Here is a 24,745-nt window from a genome sequence, read left to right as displayed (position 1 = left end):
CTACTATTTGTTTGTTATGCATTTCTGTGATTATTTAGTTAGTAAATAAACGATTAAGACAATTGATGTATGAATGATTCATAGCAAAGACTGGGTTCGTGCAGATAACCAACAATTTACGACGTTTGGAATGGGACTAACGTGAGGTAAAGAATAATTCATTAATTAGAAGACTAATTGATCAGATATTAAAATATCTGAAGAGTTATATTCGGAAAATTAAAACTTTGTAATCTGAAGATTTTCCTGGGTGCCCCGACTTCCTAGTTAATTACATTTACATCATTAGTTTAATCACGTAATAATAATTACAGAGAATTGATTTGATAAAATAACAGTCTTCAACTTAATGATGCCAAAGACACAACACACCTGTAGCTGAATAAAGCACTGAGTCACAATTTATCTCCTTGGACCTCACTACCCCTCTATCACTAACTCAACTGACTGTATAGAGCTGAATGATGGGAAGGGCCTTGCTGCAGCTATAGTATAGTTACTGTGGGAAATGGTGAACCCTACGAGCCGCTGTAGGGACAGTTTACCCTGGGTTGTACCAAGAGAAGGAACTATTAACTGTATACATAAATCCCCCTGAAACGTACATCTGGCCTCCTAGACAGGAGCCTCTGTGGTCAGTAAATAAGGAATAAAAATGCTGCTGGCATCAAATAGACATGTCCTTCCTGTGTCCCATCAGAAGGGCGTGTGTGCGTGCATGTGAGTGGCAGGGTGCTTTATCAGTGCAAGCCAGCTGTGACTTCATACACGCTCATGCCTCAGAGTGACTTAGTAGCAGTCTCACCAACCACTCCTGCCACAAACACACGCAAAGGTAAGTCACCATCTCCTAACCATAACGAGACCATTACACCTTTCAGCGTGACCATAACTTTACTGTTTTATTAGGCTGTCTCAGTGTATGATTGGAGAATGGTCTCAGACGTCTGAATAACCTGTCAAAGAGAAGTTTTTCTTCCAGCGGTAGTTGTAGAGAACTACTGTGGTGTATAACTGAACTGGGTAACACTTAATTTTAAAGGGTCCTTATTACAGTGTAATTACATATGTAATTACACTAACAATTATTGTAATTGTAATAATTCATAGTTACACTTTTATAACATGTATTTGGGTGGCAATTGCAGTCTGTAATTACCGGGTTGTAACAATGAATGCTTCTTACCGTGCTTGTTACAAATGTTAAAGATTCCGATAGCATCTCAACGCACCCTATTTCACCCTGCACAAACCACATGATAAGTGTTAGCCAATTGAAAACCGACCACCTCATTGAGACAAGTCTCCAATAAAGATCTGGAGTCTGAATCCCAGGCCCAATGGCAAAAACGGGTTTACAACGGTTCACGTCAAAAAATACTTTCAATTGTTAAATAATGGGTCAATACCTTTAAGCACTAATTAAACCATTTTAGACACGTTACATTGTAAGTCTAATAAGCTTGTTTGAATAATGGTTTCAGTGGCGATTTTAGCATGTAAATGTTGGTGGGGCAACAGAAAAGACTTGTGGGATGCATGCCAGCAAAGCCACAACACAAAACATTAATTGCACAATACACTGCGACAGCTGAATCTTGTCTGGCAGCGAAACAGTTAATTCAGACTCATTTTCTGCCTTATAAAAAAACATAGCTGATACGGCTTACTTGCTTAAACAAATGTGGTTTCTACTGACAATTGAGATGTACAAACTATGCATAAGGGGACGACAAGCGGATAAAAGGCTATCCGTAATTTTGATTAAGACATCAATGAGCGAGCTAGGACAGACGTAGTCATAACTATTTGTTCAGCACTTTTGACATGTACAGCGATAGAATTCAGAACATGGGCCATTTTTTACATTGTTCTCCCTGTACACCAAGTCAGAAACGTGGAATAAATAAAGGGGGCATATAAGCAGAGAATGAAAGCTTTTACAATATTCTATGATTACATTTCTCAAAAACAGGTTATAGGCTACATGTGCACCACCAAGTCAGAACAGTAGGCACAATTAAGAGGTGAAAATAGACCAAATTATTAGGGTGCACATGGGCTACCAACAGCTTACTACACAACATACACTTTGTATTACTTTCTTAGCTACAGTATACATATCTCCCTGGCATATTACATCATTTATGCAGCAAACGTAATGATGGTGTTGGAGTCGTGTTTGGCCACGCAGTCGTGGGTGAACAGGGAGTACAGGAGGGGAAAGTACATACCCCTGAGGAGCCCCAGTGTTAAGAATCAGCATGGCAGATGTGTTGTTGCCTACCCTTACCACCTGGGGGGCAGCCCGTCAGGTGGTAAGGGTAGGCAACAACACATCTGCCACATCGGTCAGTTTGCAAAATCCAGACACGATTGCTGAGAAAGTGTTGTAGGTCAAAAACGTAATCGCAGGAATGAGAAAGTAAGTTTTCCATGCAATTTGTTTAGCCTTTTTTGATACTTCAATTTAGCATAGTAGGTAGTTAGTAGGAAGGGGCCAGATGGATTACCAGGACGTGTACTCAAAGCATGCGTGGACCAACTGGCAAGTGTCTTCACTGACATTTTCAACCTATTACAGACCCACACTGAGTCTGTAATACCTACATGTTTCCAGCAGACCACCATAGTCTCTGTGCCCAAGGAAGCGAAGGTAACCTGCCTAAATGATTACCGCCCCTGTAGCACTCATGTCTGTAGCCATTAAGTGCTTTGAAAGGCTGGTCATGGCTCACATCAACAGCAGCCTCCAGGATACCCTAGACCCACACCAATTTGCATACCGCCCCAACAGATCCACAGATGATGCAATCTCAATTGCACTCCACACTGCCCTTTCCCACCTGGACATAAGGAACACCTACAGTATGTGAGAATGCTGTTCAATGACTACAGCTCAGCATTCAACCCCATAGTGCCCACAAATCTCATCACTAAGCTAAGGACCCTGGGACTAAACACCTCCCCCTGCAACTGGATACTGGACTTACTGACGGGCTGCCCCCCAGGTGGTAAGGGTAGGCAACAACACATCTGCCATGCTGATTCTTAACACTGGGGCTCCTCAGGGGTATGTACTTTCCCCTCCTGTACTCCCTGTTCACCCACGACTGCGTGGCCAAACACGACTCCAACACCATCATTACGTTTGCTGATGACACAACAGTGATAGGCCTGATCACCGACAATGATGAGAAAGCCTATGGGGAGGAGGTCAGAGAACCGGCAGTGTGGTGCCAGGGCAACAACCTCTCCCTCAATGTCAGCAAGACAAAGGAGCTGATCGTGGACTACAGGAAAAGGCAGGCTAAACTGACCCCCCTTAACATCAACGGGGCTATAGTGGAGCGGGTCGAGAGTTTCTTGGTGTCCACATCACCAACGATCTATAATGGTCCAAACACACCAAGACAGTCGTGAAGAGGGCATGGCAAAACCGTTTCCTCCTAAGGAGACTGAAAAGATTTGGCATGGGTCCCCAGATCCTCAAAAAGTTTTACAGCGGCACCATCGAGAGCATCCTGACCGGTTGCATCACTGCCTGGTATGGTAACTGCTCGGCATCTGACCATAAGGCACTACAGAGGGTAGTGCATACGGCCCAGTACATCACTGGGGCCAAGCTTACTGCAATCCAGGACCTATATAATAGGAGGTGTCAGAGAAAAGCCCATAAAATTGTCAGAGACTTCAGTCACCCAAGTCACAGACTGTTTTCTCTGCTACCGCACGGCAAGCGGTACTGGAGCGCCAAGTCTTGGACCAAAAGGCTCCGTAACAGCTTCTACCCCCAAGCCATAAGACTGAACAACGAATCAAATGGCCACCCCCCCTACAATTGTTTTGTTCACTGCTGCTACTCGCTGTTTATTATCTACAGTGCCTTGCGAAAGTATTCGGCCCCCTTGAACTTTGCGATCTTTTGCCACATTTCAGGCTTCAAACATAAAGATATAAAACTGTATTTTTTTGTGAAGAATCAACAACAAGTGGGACACAATCATGAAGTGGAACGACATTTATTGGATATTTCAAATTTTTTTAACAAATCAAAAACGGAAAAATTGGGCGTGCAAAATTATTCAGCCCCCTTAAGTTAATACTTTGTAGCGCCACCTTTTGCTGCGATTACAGCTGTAAGTCGCTTGGGGTATGTCTCTATCAGTTTTGCACATCGAGAGATTGACATTTTTTCCCATTCCTCCTTGCAAAACAGCTCGAGCTCAGTGAGGTTGGATGGAGAGCATTTGTGAACAGCAGTTTTCAGTTCTTTCCACAGATTCTCGATTGGATTCAGGTCTGGACTTTGACTTGGCCATTCTAACACCTGGATATGTTTATTTTTGAACCATTCCATTGTAGATTTTGCTTTATGTTTTGGATCATTGTCTTGTTGGAAGACAAATCTCCGTCCCAGTCTCAGGTCTTTTGCAGACTCCATCAGGTTTTCTTCCAGAATGGTCCTGTATTTGGCTCCATCCATCTTCCCATCAATTTTAACCATCTTCCCTGTCCCTGCTGAAGAAAAGCAGGCCCAAACCATGATGCTGCCACCACCATGTTTGACAGTGGGGATGGTGTGTTCAGCTGTGTTGCTTTTACGCCAAACATAACGTTTTGCATTGTTGCAAAAAAGTTCCATTTTGGTTTCATCTGACCAGAGCAGCTTCTTCCACATGTTTGGTGTGTCTCCCAGGTGGCTTGTGGCAAACTTTAAACGACACTTTTTATGGATATCTTTAAGAAATGGCTTTCTTCTTGCCACTCTTCCATAAAGGCCAGATTTGTGCAATATACGACTGATTGTTGTCCTATGGACAGAGTCTCCCACCTCAGCTGTAGATCTCTGCAGTTCATCCAGAGTGATCATGGGCCTCTTGGCTGCATCTCTGATCAGTCTTCTCCTTGTATGAGCTGAAAGTTTAGAGGGACGGCCAGGTCTTGGTAGATTTGCAGTGGTCTGATACTCCTTCCATTTCAATATTATCGCTTGCACAGTGCTCCTTGGGATGTTTAAAGCTTGGGAAATCTTTTTGTATCCAAATCCGGCTTTAAACTTCTTCACAACAGTATCTCGGACCTGCCTGGTGTGTTCCTTGTTCTTCATGATGCTCACTGCGCTTTTAATGGACCTCTGAGACTATCACAGTGCAGGTGCATTTATACGGAGACTTGATTACACACAGGTGGATTGCATTTATCATCATTAGTCATTTAGGTCAACATTGGATCATTCAGAGATCCTCACTGAACTTCTGGAGAGAGTTTGCTGCACTGAAAGTAAAGGGGCTGAATAATTTTGCACGGCCAATTTTTCAGTTTTTGATTTGTTAAAAAAGTTTGAAATATCCAATAAATGTCGTTCCACTTCATGATTGTGTCCCATTTGTTGTTGATTCTTCACAAAAAAATACAGTTTTATATCTTTATATTTGAAGCCTGAAATGTGGCAAAAGGTCGCAAAGTTCAAGGGGGCCGAATACTTTCGCAAGGCACTGTATGCATAGTCACTTCACCCCTATCTACATGTACAAATGACCTCTAACCTGTACCCCCACACACTGACTCGGTACCAGTACCCCCTTTATATAGCCTCGTTATTGTTATGTTATTGTGTTACTTTTTATTATTTTTTCCTTTAGTTCATTTGGTAAATATTTTCTTAACTCTTCTTGAACTGCACTGTTGGTTAAGGGCTGGTAAGTAACCATTTCACGCTAATGTCTACACTTGTATTCGGCGCATGTGACAAATAAAGTTTGATTTGATTTGATACACACCCAGCATGTTAAAGTTAGCTAGCTATATAGTTGTGTCAACACAAACTGTTATTGCTAGCTGGATAACAGAACAACTGGCTAGGTAGCAGCTTGGTCTAGCTAGCTGTTTGCCTAAACCATAGAAATCATGATGACGATAAATACGGGTAATGTAAAGTGTCTATGCTAAATTATCATACATTATTTTTCTCTACCACAGATTCCCACAAGGCTTCAGACTCCATGATGGGAAAATGATTACAAAAAAGAAACTGATGAAGAGAGTCAGAGACAGAGTTGCCGATTTCTAGTGTTACTTGTAATGTTAAAAATTAAGAAATAGATAATCACATTTTTCTAAATTAGCTAGCTATCTAGGCTACTCGCCATACTAGAGGCAACAGATTTGAGGCACCACTAAAATAGTTATTTTTATGTTATTGAGTAAGCCTATATCTTTGCTTAATCTAATTAATCAATGTATTAATCTAACAATAAAAATCCTTGTTATTTTGAAAGAAATGTAAGGTATTTTACATTGTTGACTAAAGTAGAAGCTCATCTTTTGTTTCTAGGTACTTTCACTTGGTAATGAGTAATAAGTCATTATATAGAACTTGCTCACAGGTAAGTATAAAGTTACACTTAACTTTAAATAGCAGAATCCTGTGTAACAACTAGCGACAACCTTGTACTTATGCAGATATTACAGATATGTACTCTGTGGTGTATTACTGTGTTGATTTTCTGACTTGGATGGCACTTTCAGAAGCTGATGAGTCGATTGTCAGAATGGGTGACATATTTTGTAGGTACAAAATAATTACAAGTAAGCACACCTCAAGATATACTTCATTTTAACTAGCTAAATCCTGTGTAACACCTTGTAATACATTCATAAGTACAATGTAATTACATGTACTCTGTGGTGTACTTGTGGGTTTAACCTCTCACTTGGATGGCAAGGAGGTTCAGATTTTCTTTCTTTATAATCAGGGATGACATCTGTATGGAAGAGCCCAGTTAGTGAGGTTGACCTATATCTGATCTGTTTTTGTAAACTCAACCAAGTTAACCCAGATGGTACAGTTTTTGGGGAGAAAGTGCTAGCAACAACCTTGAGTGGAGATTTTGAAGAGTGGGCATTCATGGACAGGTAATTCAAGTCTTTTGAGTCTCCAACCGTTGTAGTCTCAGACACCCAGAGCCTTTGTCCACAGGGGGTTACAACCTTGTGATAGTCAGTACTGAATCAGATGCAGCTGAGAAGAAACTAAACACTAAATTGGTGAATTTAGTGGAAACTTGCCCATTAGTAACAGGCATGGTAACACGCATTTGTTGTTACACCGCTGTAATTACAGACTGCAATTACCACCAGCTACATGTGGTTATTACAGTGTAACTACGAGTTATTACAATTAACTACAGTACATGTTACAGTCTAATTACACGTGTAAGTGTAGTGTTACCCTGAATTGTTATTAAGCTCAAAGGTTAGATGTCATTTTCAAATCCTCAAAATATACATTACACAGTAGTAACTCGTTCTTCCGTTCATGGTTAGATGTTAGTTATGTTTATAATATTAGGTTAACACTAACTCCAACTTTAACTGCTACATGGAGATGGGCAGGGTGATCTGCCCGACCCTGCAACGCTGTCCCAAATTGTGAATCCTCACTGTCCCTATTTTCTCACATTTTATTTAACAAGGGGACTATTCCAGTGTTGTTAATCATCACTTTTTTTCAAGAATTCAAACTAGCATCTTTGGCACCCGCTCTCCGGAAACATGTATTTCTTTGCGTGGCTATCTCCCTTGCTTGGAATGACATGTTCTCTAAAATGACTAATTTCTCATACTAAAATGATATCTACATCCCTCACATGGCAGAGACGTCCACAAACATTAGTTGTAATTGTTTCCCCTCCACCCTTTTCAGTATAACATATCCTCTCTCTCTCTCTCTCTTTCTCTCTTTCTCTCTCTCTCTCTCTCTTTCTCTCTCTCGTTGACAGTGAGGATGAGGGGGTTCCCACCATGTGTGACCCCACTACTGGGTCTTCTCATCTTGTTGACCCCAGGGAGGGTTCAAGGGTCATCAAGCTGTCCCCTGTACTGCTCCTGTCATGGTGCTCAGGTAGACTGCAGCAGCCGTGCCCTCACCACCTCTTCCTTACCCTCCCGCTTCCCTCCTGCCACCACCGAGCTCCGTCTCCATGACAACCAGCTGACCACGCTCCCAAACAGCCTTCTGGACTTCCTCTCCTCCCTCCGCTCCGTGTCGCTCCATGGAAACCCCTGGGCCTGTGACTGCGGTGTGCTCTACCTGCGTGCCTGGCTGCTCCGACACCCTGCCAGCTACACCAGCCACAGCAACATCACCTGCAGTTCCCCTCCCCGCCTGCGAGGGACACTGGTGGTCTACCTGGCTGAAGAGGAGGTGCTGGAGTCCTGTCACTACTGGTACTGTGACTTGGCACTGGCCTCCCAGGTGTGTTTGTTTGTGTTTGTGGCAGTGCAGGCGGGGCTGCTGGCTGCTGTGGTCGTGTTCCTGAGGAGGTTTGAGAGCCTGTCCCGCGAGGCCCGGTGGACCACAGAGGAGAGCTTTGCTGGGGGGGAGGGGCTTACGAGTAATGAGTATAGTGAGTATGAGCCCATGAAGGAAAGCATCATCTGACGAGGGGAGGGGAGAGCCAGGTAGGCAAGGAGAGAAAAGAGGGAGAGGAGACACTTGAAGGGGACAAGCTGGTGAGCAATAAAATGACGGAGCCCTTTCAGGTCTGTGGTAAGAAAAGAATGAGGATGAGGAGAAAAGGGCTTGTTAGATTCACTGGAAACAGGAAATTCCAGAGAAACTCGCAGGACAAGAAATTAGGCTAAATCGAAGTGGTTCTGCATCTATTTTCAAGGACTTCTTGCAATGTGTTTGTTGGTTACATCAGTCAATAACACTGTTAGAATAATATATCATGCTATGAATCAATAGTACATAGAATATAACATTTAATTGACATTTAATAATGCTGTTTTGTGTCATTGTTTTAAAGCTGCTATTTATCATTTATTTAGATAGCAATAATAAAACAATTGTAAATGGGTGCATTTTTAAAGATTTCGGATGTATATATACTTAACAAAAATATAAACGCAACATGCAACAATTTCAAAGATTTTACTGAGTTAGATTTCATAAAAGGAAATCAGTCAATTGAAATTTCACATGACTAGGAATACAGATATGCATCTGTTGGTCACGGATACCTTTAAAAAAAGATCAGAAAACCAGTCAGTGTCTGGTGTGACCACCATTTGCCTCATGGAGCGCAACACATCTCCTCCGCATAGAGTTGATCCGGCTGTTGATTGTGTCCAGTAGTATGTTGTCCCACTCCTCTTCAATGGTTGTGAAAACTTTCTGGATATTGGCGGTAACTGGAACATGCTGTTGTACACGTCGATCCAGAGCATCCCAAACATGCTCAATGGTGCAATGTCTGGTGAGTATGCAGGCCATGGAGGAACTGGAACATTTTCAGCTTCCAGGAATTGTCTACAGATCCTTGCGACATGGGGCCGTGCATTATCATACTGAAACATGGTGATGACGGTGGATGAAAGGCACGACAATGGGCCTCAGGATCTCATTACGGCATAGTTTATGACTGCCCTTTCCATAACCCCACCGCCACTATGGGGCACTCTGTTTACAACGTTGACATTAGCAAACCGCTCGCCCACACAACACCATACGTGGTCTACGGTTGTGAGGCCGGTTGGACGTACTGCCAAAATCTCTAAAACGACATTGGAGATGGCTTATGGTAGAGAAATTAACATAACACTTTCTGGCAACAGCTCTGGTGGACTTTCCTCCAGTCAGCATACCAATTGCACGCTCCCGCAAAACTTGAGATTATGTTGTGTTACAAAACACTACACATTTTAGAGTGGCCTTTCAATGTTTACAGCACAAGGTGCATCTGTGTAATGATCATGCTGTTTAATCAGCTTTTGATATTCCACACCTGTCAGGTGGATGGATTATCCTGGCAAAGGAGAAATGCTCACTAACAGGGATGTAAACAAATTTATGCCCAACGTTTGAGAGAAATAAGCTTTTTGTGTGTATGGAAAATTTAACTTATCTTTTATTTCAGCTCATGAAACATGGGACCAACACTTTACATGTTGCGTTTACGTTTTTGTTCAGTGTAATTACAATATGATGGTGAATCAGCACAATTTATATTTCCTTGTAATACATGTTTGTGTTTATGTACTTTGATACAGCACGTTAGCTGTTGGCTATTTTCTATATTTTATTTGGAGGTTTTCATTATATAACATTCCTAATCCAGCCCATTAAAAATGACATTGGAAATATGTTTGTGAATTTTCATTCCAGTCGAAGTAGAAGCTTGTCTAATTGCCTGCAATGACATCCGTCTTTTTAGACCTAATAACTACAGCCAGAGCCATGTATTTCTACTCTATACATGGATCTAACTACAATAGGCTATTCCATATACTTCCACACAGCGCAGTGGAGGACACCATCATACAAATACACAGTATAGCTTTGTCATAATAGCTATTGTTTGTCAGTTTCATCACATAAAACATAAATATTCACTGGATCATTCAAAAATATTGCAATGCATAAAGAAATAGCTTGCGGAATAAAGTTTTAAGGAAGGAACTTTCCTACTCGCTGTGTCAGAACACAACGATTCATGGTTGTTTACGCGTGAGCTTCAGTGGAAAATTAGCTAGCATAATGGTAAACATATTTGAACATATACAGTGCCAGTCTCAATTTGGTTGAGGTCGGGTGATTATGGAGGCCAGGTCATCTGATGCAGCACTTCATCACTCTCCTTCTTGGTCAAATAGCCCTTACACAGCCTGGAGGTGTGTTTTGGGTCATTGTCCTGCTGAAAAACAAACGATAGTGCAAACCAGATGGGGTGGCATATCACTTCAGAATGCTGTGCTGTCCATGCTGGTCAAGTGTGCCTTGAATTCTAAACAAATCACTGACAGTGTCACCAGAAAAGCCACACCATCACACCTCACACCATCACACCTCCTCCTCTATGCTTCACGGTGGGAACCACACATGCGGAGATCATCCGTTCACCTACTCTGCGTCTCACAAAGACACGGCAGTTGGAATCAAAAATATCAAATTTGGACTCATCAGACGAAAGGAGAGATTTCCAGCAGTCTAATGTCCATTGCTCATGTTTCTTGGCCCAAGCAAGTCTCTACTCTAAAAGGTTGATGTTGAGATATGTGTGTTACTTGAACTCTGTGAAGCATTTATTTGGGCTGCAATCTGATGTGCAGTTAACTCTAATGAACTTATCCTCTGCAGCAGAGGTAACTCTGGGTCTTCCAGAGTATCAATATTGATACTGGAGAGCCAGTATCAATATAGCTCTTGATGGTTTTTGTGACTGCACTTGAAGAAATGTTCAAAGTTCATGACATTTTCCGTATTGACTGACCTTCATGTCTTAAAGTAATGATGGACTGTCGTTTCTCTTTGCTTATTTGAGCTGTTCTTGCCATAATATGGACTTGGTCTTTTACCGAATAGGGTAACTATTGTTCTACAATGTAGATAATAGTAAAAATAAAGAAAGACCCTGGAATGAGTAGGTGTGTCCAAACATTTGACTGGTACTGTATATATATATATTTTTTTATATATATATAATTTAGCCAAACAGGGTGGACATTTATGACTGGGATATACTTTACAGACCAACAACATGAAACATGGGCAAATAGATAAAACTGAGTGTTTGTATTTATTTAGCTTTGCACCATGGTGGAAAAACTAAAGAAATGATCACACTTCCTGAATGTGGTGTCATTGTAGGAAGGGGTTGTTTTCTTAAATGGAGAATTACAACTAACAAGATGGAAAGTGATATCAGGGGCATACAGAAAAATCTGAAATAAAATAATAAATACAATAATCATGAAAAAAACGTTATTGATGAAAGAGACTTTAACTAGGACTATAAAATAATGAAGATTTTAAACATTAATAATAAACATTATAATAAACATTATTTTGGCGCTTATATTTCTTGTGGAAGTTGATAATGTCCTGGGGACATGGCAAAAACTGCTACATCCACTGACAAAAGCGTTGGAAATGCAGAAAAGTACCTTTTTACCAGCAGCATACCACCCTGCATACCACTGCTGGCTTGCTTCTGAAGCTAAGCAGGGTTGGTCCTGGTCAATTCCTGGATGGGAGACCAGATGCTGCTGGAAGTGGTGTTGGAGGGCCAGTAGGAGGCACTCTTTCCTCTGGTCTAAAAAAATATCCCAATGCCCCAGGGCAGTGATTGGGGACACTGCCCTGTGTAGGGTGCCATCTTTCGGATGGGAAGTTAAACAGGTACCCTGACTCTCTGAGGTCATTAAAGATCCCATGGCACTTATTGTAAGAGTAGGGGTGTTAACCCCAGTGTCTTGGCTAAATTCCCCATCTGACCCTCATACCATCACGGTCACCTAATAATCCCCAGTTTACAATTGGCTCATTCATCCCCCTCCTCTCCCCTGTAACTATTCCCCAGGTTGTTGCTGCAAATGAGAATGTGTTCCCAGTCAATTTACCTGGTAAAATAACAGATAAATACATTTCAGGATCCATATTTTTGCCTTTTTAAGGTAAAGGACACCTGAATTTATATTTATAGCCTTTTGGAATCGACATTTTACACTAAATATGAACTGATATTTCCTGGGGACAGAAAAGGAATGGAATGACCCATCTAGCTGTTTAGGCTCTTCCCACCAGTTGTATATGTTCAAAACCAGTTAGCAACGCATTACTATCAAGTACCGACATACAGTATTTAAATGGGAACTTGTTTCACTCACTTCTTTGTCAATGCTACGCTCTCTTTGTGCGATACATACTGTAGAATTCCTGTCTGTCGAGTGCTGTGAGATGGGGCGACTGAGGAAGAGGCACAACTGGAAGGGACAGAAGCAGGATGTTTCCGAAGAAACAGCCCTGACCAAGAAACAAAGGAAACATCTGCAGAAAGTCCTGGAGGTCAAAGAGAAGAAAGTCAAGATAACATGTTACATCTGCCTTCTCCGAGCCAGACCAGCCCAGTTTCCGTTGGTGTATAATTATGAGCTGTGTCATTGGAAATAGTTCTGGCCATTAAACACAAAGTACTCTATTCATCATCATCTCCCTCCTTTGATCCCCAGAGGGCAGACATCCTGACCAAGCTGGGTGAGGTGCAGCTGCCTGACTGAACTAAAGTTGCTTTACACCACCTTAATACTGGGCACAGGAGACAAGCAGTACCAGACCCAACAGTAAGGCAGTGGGACTGTGCCATGCCATTGTAGCAGCAGCATTTGGTTTAGTAACACTTTCCATATGCTCAGGTGGGCTGATTAACAGGGAATAGATTAGTTGGAGTGATGATAGGCTTGTTTATGATCCTCTGTGGTGTTCTATGTCTCTCAGGACTGCTGATGAGGTAGTTGACGGAGCCTCAGGGAGTTGGATCAGCAGCCTGCGTGGATTCAACAGGAAGGGGAAACGAAGAGCACAGGAAGAGTAGGCGGAAAAGGAGAAGAGTAGTGGTTGGACTCATAATCTGATGAAGAGGTGGAAGATGGAGAATGGAGGGTTGGAGGCCACTGATGTCCCTGAATCTAAAGAGCCGGCCTCCTCCTGTCAGGAGATTGAGGTGGAGGAGGTGAAAAAGGAAAAGAAAAGAAGAGAAAAATGAGGAGAGAAGAGAGGAGTCAGGCCCCCCAGTAAAAAGGAGAAGAAGAGAGAAGTCAGGCCCCCCAGTAAAAAGGAGGAGAGGAGTCAGGCCCAGCCCCCAGTAAAAAGGAGGAGAGAGGAGTCAGGCCCAGCCCCCAGTAAAAAGGAGGAGGGGAGAGAGGAGTCAGGCCCAGCCCCCCAGTAAAAAGGAGGAGGGGGGGAGGAGTCAGGCCCAGCCCCCAGTAAAAAGGAGGAGGGGAGAGAGGAGTCAGGCCCTGCCCAGGCTATCACGCCTCAGGATATGATCCAGATGCAGACACAGGAGACGGATAGTACAGTTCTCAGATAATTTATTATAACACGGGGGCAGGCAAAGGGCAGGTCGACGGACAGGCAGAGGTTCATAATCAGTTATGAAGGCAGGCAGGCTCAGCTTGTGCCATGAATTAATATGGAAAATTGAGGATTAGCTGATAACTGCAAAACAAACATTCTGGATAATATAGTGAACCTTGAACTATTTATTGATCAGCATTTTGATATGCTCGAAAAAGTATCAGATACATAAAGGCAAACAAGAGAAGACCTTTCCTCAAGCTCTGCGAGCGTAAAATTCAGACTCTGCGGTCTAAAATTAAAAATGTAACATTGGAGGGGGACGTTTTTATAACTACGTCTCCAGAAGAGAGAGTATTACTTACAACAATGACCGAGCAGTTAAAAAACTGGATCTATTGGCTACTGGGGGAGGTTGAGGCCTTAAAGAAATTTTAGCAAATGTTGTTCACACCAGTTACTGACTGGTTTTCTGATCTACGCCAATACCTTTTTTTCAACGTATCTGTGACCAAAAGATGCATATCGGTATTCCCAGTCATGTGAAATCCATAGACGGATCCATAGAGGGCCTAATGAATTCATTTCAATTGACTGATTTCTTCACATAAACTGTGACTCAGTAAAATCCTTGAAATTGTTGCATGTTGTGTTTATATTTTTGCTCAGTATGATATTTAGAAAAAAATATGTAACCTTTATCAAAGAAGAGAAACTTAGGCCTAGCTCCAGAGAAATAGAGATATTCCGGCGGCATGTTACGACACCGACACGCACTTCTTTATGTCAGATGTCTACTGCGTCTGCTATTCAGATATAGTAGATGGCTAATTCCTAAATTGACTATCAGAATATTTTGTATAAAGATAGGCATTATATTGTTAGATTATAGGAGTAACTCTGGTAGGTCTAAAACATTCTTCCTCACCTCAAGTTCAACTGTTGGAGTCAGTTTGAGCACCAGTGCACACTGCCTTCTTATTATAGGCTTGCCGTAGCTAAAGCTTAACAAAAGCCAGAACACACCAAACCTTCACAAAACGTTCTAAAATGTATTAGGGTAATATCAAAAGTAAGTCAAGCCATTGTTTATAGGGAAAATACGAGCAGGCTATTACATTGCGGAAAACAGAGCATTACAGTTGGAACTTCATTTGGCCAAAGAAACTGGCTCAACAGAAACAAAACACTTACGAACTGGTTTAAACCTTCACAAACGTTTTGAACAGGCCATATTGCTGCAATTACCAAAAAAGGCAAGTGCCAACCATACCCAACAAATGAAAGAAATAGGCTAATGTGATTTATTTTACAACAGACCTACTTATAACCTATCTTAAACTAATAATAATTATAAAACAAATAATTATAAATAAATGTAAGTTCCACAATTGCATCACCTAAATAGAGAGTTCCATGGTAACCTGCATTCTTCTCATCTTAGTCCACTACAATATTAAGATGTATATTAAATTCCACTTGTAGGCTTTTCACTACAGGCACACTCTTTTACCTCTCTTTTGTTTTACTTCAATGAAAAAGGCCTCCATCTTCACAATCAACAGTGGCCTTGGCCAAGGTTCCTCTCTTGCTGTCTCTTCTCAGCAGCAGACCACATGTGTGCAAGGCTTGAGAGAATGGTACTGAAGTGCAAATTCGGTGTGTAGGCTATGATAGACACTACACTTTTATTTATCAGATTTTTTTTTTAAATTATCAGCCAAATACAGGAAATTACCAGCTAAGGGAAATCCTGGCGCATTTTCCCATCAGAGTTGCGTTTCCATCCAATTGACTTGTTTCAGATAAACGTCTGGGCGTGGATACCTAGCGCACATAAACATAACTTTTGAGGTTAAATTCCTATGTACCAGATAAAAAAGTACAAGTTCAATGGGTTTCCATCACATTTTTAACTCTAGGTCTACTGATGGTTGTCACAAAAATCATTGCATATAGATAATGTGCCCACACTGGTATTGGCACGTGCGCCCTAGCCAACAGTTTGCAAATTCAGTGCGACCACATTAAGAGATTATTATGGACACAAGTGCAAGATTCTTTTTATTTGTAAAATGGTAGCCAAGCACGATCATCATGTCACCAGAATAAGACCCTCGATTTCTATTGAAAGGAACATCAACCTCATCGCTGTGCACTTTCACCACACTGTGAAGTTCATTAAAATTGATGTTATCTGTAGCGTAATAAACTGCATGCTTTCCCATGATGTGGTGAAATGTATTGTTAGACATGTATGCTACTTTACTCACATAAAAGGTTGGATGGAAACCTGGTTTATGTCAAGCCATTTTGAGGATGCTGGAATTATATTTGGATGAACTGAGCATGCCTACGGAAGACTTTTAAAGTAGCCCAATCAGATTAAAACATTGTGAATGGTTGTCTTTATGCCACATATAAATGGTAATACATTTAAAAAGTTAAAATATCAATATTTAGGCTGTATTGAAGCGTTAGGTTCTAGCTATGCGAGGAATGGCCGCTTGGATTTGAGAGGAGGCAGAGCGCGTGTTAAACTTTGCTGAATAACTGGGCTTGCCGGGAGCATACATGGAGAATGATGATCTGCAACAGACTGCGCATTCAGTATCAGAAGTTTAAAAAAATACAGCCAGACTGGCCTGTTACTGTGCCTTTCTAGACCTTATAAACTGTCGAGAGTAGACCCACTACTGATCTAAATCGAATGAAACATTAAAATCGCTTGACTTCAAATGACATTTTCACCTCAGCCTAGAGTAGAATGTTGTACTCACTTGAAAACAATAATGCAATTATTCGTTGCATTGTGGTGTTGTCGGTTAGTCTAGGTAGGATACTTGTACTGTCCCTAAACAAGATCAATAGAGGAGATTTGTGTTTCATGTCTTCACTGTTCTTTCATGTGCAGTGATGCAGCTGGCCTCTCAGCTGTTCTTACTTGTCGATTAATGTTAAACATTTATGCAGCTTTGAACGCTTTTATGTGTGGTATGATTGCTAGTTAGCCTATTGCAGAACTGAACAAACGATCCACCTACCACTATTGTCACGTTGAATGTTGGATAGATGACAGGATAGACCGTTAGACTGGTAGACTATACTGACCTGTGGTATAGTAAATGTTAGCACATGAAAAAGCGTAGTGCATAAGGGAAGTACCAAAACACCTTGATATAGGGGAGGCGCATGTAAGCGCATGAGGAAATGTGTCTATGATGGAAGAAATTATATAGTAAAACTTGCAAAAGAGTGAATGTAAACCAGGAAAAAAACGCACTACCCTCCCCTGTGCCTAATAAAAAACCCTCTCCAAAGCAAACCATTTTTTTTGACAACCCTCCCCTACTTTGGACCCCCCTCATTAAATTGCAATCTGTCCCTTATTCTTCTCTTAAATGTATCCATATTTCTCTCATCCCAGTCCTCTGGTCTGCATACTGCCAGTAGATCCATAAAGCTAAGCACCAGGATGTGGCCAAGACCTGGCCTCACATCTAAGACTGAGGACACTGATACTGACACTGTTGCATGCCAAGCACCCATAACCAAACCAGCCATACTACTACAGTACCCACAACCCAACCCCATTACCTATACCAGATACACATTACTCAGACAGCCACAATAAACAATATTTTGGCTGTTCTGTAAAGAAGGGTTCAGGGAAAGGGCAAGTATTTTACTTGGACCATGTGTCCTTTTCTGGTTGTACTTTGATGGATTTTTAAGACTGACCATGCTCGTCTAAATCCTGGTGATTAGAATGTTGAACGGAAGAAAAATCGATGTGGATCTCTTTTTGAAAAAAAGCTTTTTTTGTGAATTTATGTGATTTTCTGGATTTTTTTCCCTCATTTTGTCTGTCATAGTTGAAGTGTACCTATGATGAAAATTACAGGCCTCTCTCATATTTTTAAGTGGGAGAACTTGCACAATTGGTGGCTGACTAAATACTTTTTTGCCCCACTGTATACTGTTTTATGTAGGCTACTGCACATTACACATGACAGATTGTACAACGGGTGGGTCTAATTCTGTATGCTGATTGGTTAAAACCTCATTCCAGCCGGTTTCTTTTCCATAAGTTACCACCGGCTAAATTTAGGAGGTTAAAATGCCTATTTACTCTGTTCCATCTGACTATGCAATCCACTGTCTCATCAGCCCAGCCAAGCAATTTATAAACTTGATCTCCACTATAAAAAACTAACATTTCATTTTCAACAGCGGAGATTTGTACAAACCTTGCTGTCTGTCTCTCCAACATTTGCAACATAGTTTCATTATTCAAATTCGATCTACAGCTGTCCTATAGTAATGAACGAGTCGGGACGAGACAGACAGGCAGCCAGCGTTTCTCAGCCAATCGAAATCATGAATCAGCAGGCATCATTGTTATGGATATATACAAATGTCAATTGAAAAATATAAAACGAAACGAAGTGCAGCTACTGTAGTTTGCGGTCTTTCCAGCTTCAGTTTGAAGTGACTGTGTTAGCTGTGTTGTTGGCTAGCTCCTCTGAACAACTTTGTCCTGACTAGTGAGCACATTTTCTATGCCAGGCGATTGTTACGGGTGTATCCACAAAAAGCTTAAACAAATGCAGCTACTTTTCTGTTATTCTGGTTGCATTTTTTTTGACGTGACTGTAAGTTATCTGCAGTTGGCTAACTAGCAAGCAAGGGATAAGAATGTTGCCAGCCAGTATGGCAATGGAACATTTACAACGAATGACTGGGTTACGTCCATAGATACAGAACAAAAAGAATGAACGACTGGATCGTGTTTCTGGCAACCAAACTAATAGAACCAACAACCAGTCTGCTTAGACAGGAACCGTAGATTTGTGTCGGGTCTATATCTTGTGATAGGATGAAATAGTATGAATAAATTCATCAAAATAAAAATGTTTAATGGAAATATGTTAATCATTATTTGAATATGTTGGTAACCCGTCGTATTAAATGATAATGCCCTAGAAGTCAGTGTTTGGGGGGTAATGTGGTGCGGTTTTCCTCCTCGACTTCTTCTTGGGTCTAACAACACACACTGGCTTCTCTGGCATTATCACTTAAAGAGAACAAGCCGTTCTAGTGCTGCACAGGCAGCCTACAAAGTTACAAGTGTAGGCTAGTGAATTTGATTTTAATATTGAAATAGTTACCTTTCATAATATTTCCCTTTGTTAGTAGCTTACCTCCTCTTCCTCGCTTTTAACAGTTACATGAAACATTCAGCAAAATAACAGCTTGCGTCCCTCTTCGAAAAGTCTATTGGTATAAGAAATGCAACAAAAAAAATGATGTCCAGCAAGTTATTCGAGTCTAGCCTTTCCTGCATGGGACTCCAAGAGCTAAGGACATTTTTTTTTAAGGAGAGGCCAGCGGAAACACAGGTGCTTGCATATTGCACAAGAGACAGAGGCTATAAATTAGACGTGCATTTTGTCTTTATATTACTGTAGCATAGGCTATGCTGTAGGAAATGCAGGCCTTTCTGAAAAAAAGCTTCCATGATGAGATGATAGGTCTGCATGCATTGTGAACTGCACTCCATACTGAGATGGGTCTGTCCCCACCCTGAGTGTTGGTTCGTCATGCAGAGGCTGTAGATAAGCCATAATTAGAAATTACATATAATTTAACAGCTCAATTTCACACAATGCTGTTCATATAAAAAATGTATTCTAATTTACTGGTTTCTCGCAGTTATTTATCCAGGGAAAAGTGAGTGGTTTTGGGCGGTAGGGTACTATGGGGCGAGATGCCCCCTGGGTTAAGAGATGCCCCCTGGGTTATCTTAGGGCTTCTTACCTCATGTTACCCTAAATCCTTGCAAATCTCAGTAACCGGGTTCCCGCCATTCAACCCTAATGTACTGTGAAGTATGCGGTAGGTTGAGGGTTACCTTTTCAACCTGTAACTCTTTCACCATAGAGGAAGAGGTGGACCAGTGTTGCACCCATTTTGATTTCCCTTTAAAGGCGGTTTCACTTGGTGAATGTTTCAGGCCATTTACAATAACCCATTAATGGGAAATGTCACCTATTTTCAACCTCATATTCATCATCTCCAGCACCACCCCCACATCAACATACATTATGTGAAAATTATGGGTTTCTATGTTATGTTGTCAAAGAGATAGAAGATAAGTGTTTACGATGACATCATCGGGAAACACTTTTGATGTCATCTGGTGTGCATCATGTCGTTAACTAACTGAGCAGGCAAAGGTTATTAAAGTAACTTTTGCTTACCCATAGTTGGTTAAAATCACTTAGACTTGAGATAAGTAGACATAAAGCTGCAATGTGTCATTCACATAGAATTCCAAGAAGCGGAAGTGTCACACTCTGATCTGTTTCACCTGTCTTGTGCTTGTCTCCACACCCACCAGGTGTCTCCCATTTCTTCCCATTATCCCCTGTGTATTTATACCGGTTGTTTCTGTTTGTCTGTTGCCAATTTGTCTTGTCAAGCGTACCAATGTGTTTTTCCGTGCTCCTGTTTGTCTAGTCCCTGTTTTCTAGCCCCCCCGGTTCCAACATTTTCTGCCTGACCTCGAGCTTGCCTGCCATCCTGTACCCATCTGACTCTGACCTGGTTTACGAACTTCTGCCTGTCCTCGACCTGCCTCTTGCCTGCCCCTTGTCTATTAATAAATATCAGAGACTCTAACCATCTGCATCCTGTGTCTGCATTTGGGTCTTGTCCTGTGTCGTTATAGGTAGATTTGTTCTATGTGCGCTATTTCAGTGCTTCCTGTTCTTAAGTTTCATTTTTGACTCTTTTACTTTTGGTTTTGTATTCCAGCTTCAAACAGCTAAAAATACAATAGTTTTGGTTATGGAAAATATATTTCTCAGCGGTTTAGATGGTACAATGATTCACTACACTATACTTACTATGACACATTAGGTGAACTATTAGAATTTTAGCAACCAGGAAATGGTGAAGTGATTTCTGCATATTGCATCTTTAAAACAGGTTTAAATAAATAAAACATGGAGTTAAATATACATTTTATCTCAAGCCTGAATAGGGCCCATAAACAGATGAGGTGTTTCCACTGGAGATGATGAATATGTTTAAAAGTGGTGAAATTTCCCTTTAACAGGTTTTTGTAAATGGCCTGAAACTTTCACCAAGTTGGTGGAGTTACAGGTTGAAAAATGTACCCTCAAACTACCACATATTTCACAGCCTACCAACTGGGGAAATTTTGAGATGAAATACTAAACTGTAAAAAAAATATAAATATTATGGAAATTTGCCCATCCAGTAAACTCAGAACAAGTGTACAACAGGAAATGATAAATTACCTTATGGACATGATTGTGGTCATTTCTGAAGTTTTGGGGAAAAAAAATGTTTATCTAAATATCGCCTTTTGGCTCAATGTCTTTATTTTACTATTAGTTATACTCGGAAATTATACTAGTTATACTTGGAAGTTTGTTCAAACATAACAATTACTCTAACCCCCCCACCCTCCTATGTCATGGTGTTTCCTAAATTAATAGATACTTACCTTGTAGCAGAAATTATGTTCTCAGTGTCGTGGAATTAGTTTGATGGTCAATCAATCAATCAAATGTATTTATAAAGCCCTTCTTACATCAGCTGATGTCACAAAGCACTGTACAGAAACCCAGACTAAATCTCCAAACAGCAATGCAGGTGTAGAAGCTGTTACTCTCTGCCTTACTGATACTGTGAGAACAGTCTGTCAGAAAACCGTTTGGATTAAGGAAACCACAACTGCTACATCTACAATTAGCAGTGGATTCCTTCATTCAAATGGTATGAGACAGTGAAAGAGAAAGGCATCTCTGGCCTCGTTTATACCTGGTGCTAACATTGGTCCTGTGTCCTAATCTTGTCCACATTCTGATTGTGCCCACATTTTCAGATATGCCTCTACAAATGTCTACACTCCCGAGTGACGCAGCGGTCTAAGGCACTGCATCTCAGTGCTAGAGGTGTCACTACAGACCCTGGTTTGATCCCAGGCTGTATCACAACCGGCCGTGATTGGGAGTCCCATAGGGCGGCACATAGTTGGCCCAGCGTCGTCCGGGTTAGGGGAGGGTTTGGCCGGGGTAGGCCGTCATTGTAAATAAGAATTCTTAACTGACTTGCCTAGTGAAAAAAGATCCAAATTGGGGTGCCTGTGTAGAAGCAGCCTTATTCGTCCACATTGTGACCAGATTTCCTGGAAATTCAGAGTTACGGCATTATTGAAATATAAAGGTATTATTCCCATGTTATAGTGGAGACTGCAGTCACGGTATACACTGCAATGTCGGCTCTGTCCCTGGGCAAGGCAGTTAACCCACTGTTCCCTGGGTGCCGATGACGTGGGTGCCGATTATGGCAGCCCCCCGCACATCTCTGATTCAGAGGGTTGAGTTAAATACAGAAAGACACATTTCAGTTGAATCCATTCGTTGTACAACTGACTAGGTATCCCCCTTTCCCTTTCCTTTCAATAAGAAATTACCTAAAAAGTCTAGAACGATATCACAGATTATCCATTATATCGACCAGATACTCAAGCGGCTGCTCTAACAATGAAGAGAAATGTATTCAAAAATGGAATGCTGTTGGGAAGACTCTAGCCAATGAGAGGGCAGATACACGTGTGAACAACAGGAATGGGCTCCGCTAGGGATTTTGGGCCCCATGAAAATATATCACATTGGGCCCCACCTCCACAGGCCACACCAACCCTTCGCAATTGCTCTAACCACACACCTCCAGAACCCAATCAACCCATTCAAAGCTTTAAATAACTTTACCTAAATAGTCCAATATTTACTGTGCAATATTTACTGACAGTTGGCTGTGAAAATATAACACTGTGCAGACATGCATGCAACATTCTTCATACATTGGAATTCCCTATTTGATGCAAGACTGATACCCTCTATAAGAAAAGTACTAAAGGCCATCTTTTACAGTCTAAATGTCATTTTAATGGTACAATTCTTGAATGGAAAGTTCTCATAACATTGATGAATAACTTAAAATAAATATAACTTAAACATACATTAATCTCTTCAATTAAAATAAATGAACATTATCATCTATAGAATGATATAACAAACAAAATAATAAAATCAGCAGCAGATTTTTGAACTAAGTACCAACTAGAAAATAAGCAGCTGTAAAAGTGGAAATGGAAAGGCCTGATGGTGTCACTAGAGGAAAGGTCATGTACTCACCAAATCGCATTGGGCCACTAACTGAAAGGTCCCTGGTTTGAATCCCCGAGCTTGCAAGGTTGAAAAATCTGCAGTTCTTCCCTTGAGCAAGGTAGTTAACTGCCCAACAACTGGGCACCGACGAGGTCGATTTAGGCAGCCCCTCTCACCAAGCCATTTGTTTTTATATGGAGGTCAATGAGTTACAAAAAAATTAATGGCTTCTTTGCTATGTGTGGCTTATTTGATCAAGAAAATGTTCTATAATGCATTGTACTGATGTAATTAGGAGTTGTGCATGTTGTTCACACGTGTATCTGCACTCTCATTGGCTAGAGTAGTCCCAACTGCATTTCATTTTTGAAGACGTTTCTCTTCATTGTTAGAGCGACCACTCGATTATCCAATATAATGGATCATATCGTGATATCGTGCTAGAAATGTTAAGGTAATTTCCTATTGAAAGGGGGATATCTAGTCAATTGTACAACTGAATGGATTCAACTGAAATGTGTCTTCCGCATTTAACCCAACCCCTCTGAATCAGAGAGGTGCGAGGGGCTGCCTTAAAACCTCTACAGGATCGGTGGGTCCCATGCGGGACGGTTGCGTTAACATAGGGTAATGCGATTAGCATGAGGTTGGTAGTAACAAGAACATTTCCCAGGACATAGACATATCTGATATTTGCAGAAAGCTTAAAATCTTGTTAATCTAACAGTACTGTCCAATTTACAGTAGCTATTACAATGATATCATGCTATTGTTTGAGGAGAGTGCACAGTAATGAACTTGAAAAGTTTTTAATAAACCAATTAGGCTCATTTGGGCAGTCTTGACTCAAGATTTTCAACAGAAATACAATGGTTCATTAGTTCAGTCTAAAACTTTGCACATACACTGTTGCCATCTAGTAGCCAAACTCTAAATTGCAACTGGGCTAGAACAATGCATTATGGCCTTTCTCATGCATTTCAAAGATGGTACAAAAAAATTAAACAAAACAGTTGGCTTTTCCTTTGTATTATCTTTTACCAGATCTAATGTGTTCTATTCTCCTACATTCATTTCACATTTCCACAAGCTTCAAAGTGTTTCCTTTCAAATATATGAAGCATATCCTTGCTTCAGGTCCTGAGCTACAGGCAGTTAGATTTAGGTATGTCATTTTAGGTGAAAATGTAAAAAGGGGGCGGATCCTTAAGAGTTTTTTAATCGACGTCCAGTTGTTGGGGGTTAACTGCCTTGCTCAAGGGAAGAACAGCAGATTTTCCAACCCTGCCGGCTCAGCGTTTCAAACCAGTGACCTTTCAGTTTCTGGCCCAACGTGCTTAATCACTAGGCTACCTACTGACATGCACCCTTTGTCCTGATTGTGTCCACATTTGTAGACGATCAAAAGACGCGAGCGATCTGGTAGTGATCTTCCTTCTCCCTTCCTTCCTCCGGAGGTAGTCAGGCACGCATTGTGTCTGGATATCTCACAAGTGTAGATGGGTCTGGACAGTGAAACCATTTAAATCATTATCCCGCCTTGTAAGGGCGCTTTCCAATCTGTTTTAGCAGATTGAATCTGTTGATCTTTGATGATGTGGCCATTCAATTGTTCTACTGTGACAAATATTCCATTATTGATGGTTCAGTTGAAGAATAGGCAGCAGACGATGTG

At 41.2% G+C, this 24,745-nt stretch overlaps 1 protein-coding gene across 1 annotated transcript; it reads left to right on the top strand.

Moving 5' to 3' along the window:
- The first annotated feature begins 683 nt into the window (after window positions 1-683).
- On the top strand, window positions 684-10,150 carry gp1bb (glycoprotein Ib platelet subunit beta). The gene is made up of 2 exons (XM_021606237.3): window positions 684-835; window positions 7,785-10,150. The coding sequence occupies exons 1-2, from the start codon at window positions 775-777 to the stop codon at window positions 8,444-8,446; spliced, it is 723 nt and encodes a 240-aa protein (XP_021461912.3). The 5' UTR covers window positions 684-774; the 3' UTR covers window positions 8,447-10,150.
- The last annotated feature ends 14,595 nt before the right edge of the window (window positions 10,151-24,745 follow it).

Source organism: Oncorhynchus mykiss, chromosome 6 (assembly GCF_057628025.1).
Source record: "Oncorhynchus mykiss isolate SJ-2025 chromosome 6, ASM5762802v1, whole genome shotgun sequence".
Taxonomy (NCBI): domain Eukaryota; kingdom Metazoa; phylum Chordata; class Actinopteri; order Salmoniformes; family Salmonidae; genus Oncorhynchus; species Oncorhynchus mykiss.
The sequence above is the reverse complement of the archived record's forward strand: the minus strand, read 5'-3'. Positions and strand labels throughout refer to the sequence as shown.

What these genes read in the sequence shown, in the direction of transcription:
- gp1bb (XM_021606237.3), top strand. Translation starts at nt 775, where the DNA reads ATGCCTCAGAGTGACTTAGTAGCAGTCTCACCAACCACTCCTGCCACA. An exon ending in TGCCACAAACACACGCAAAG is followed by an intron (nt 836 to 7,784) that starts GTAAGTCACCAT and finishes TCTCGTTGACAG; the next exon opens with TGAGGATGAGGGGGTTCCCA.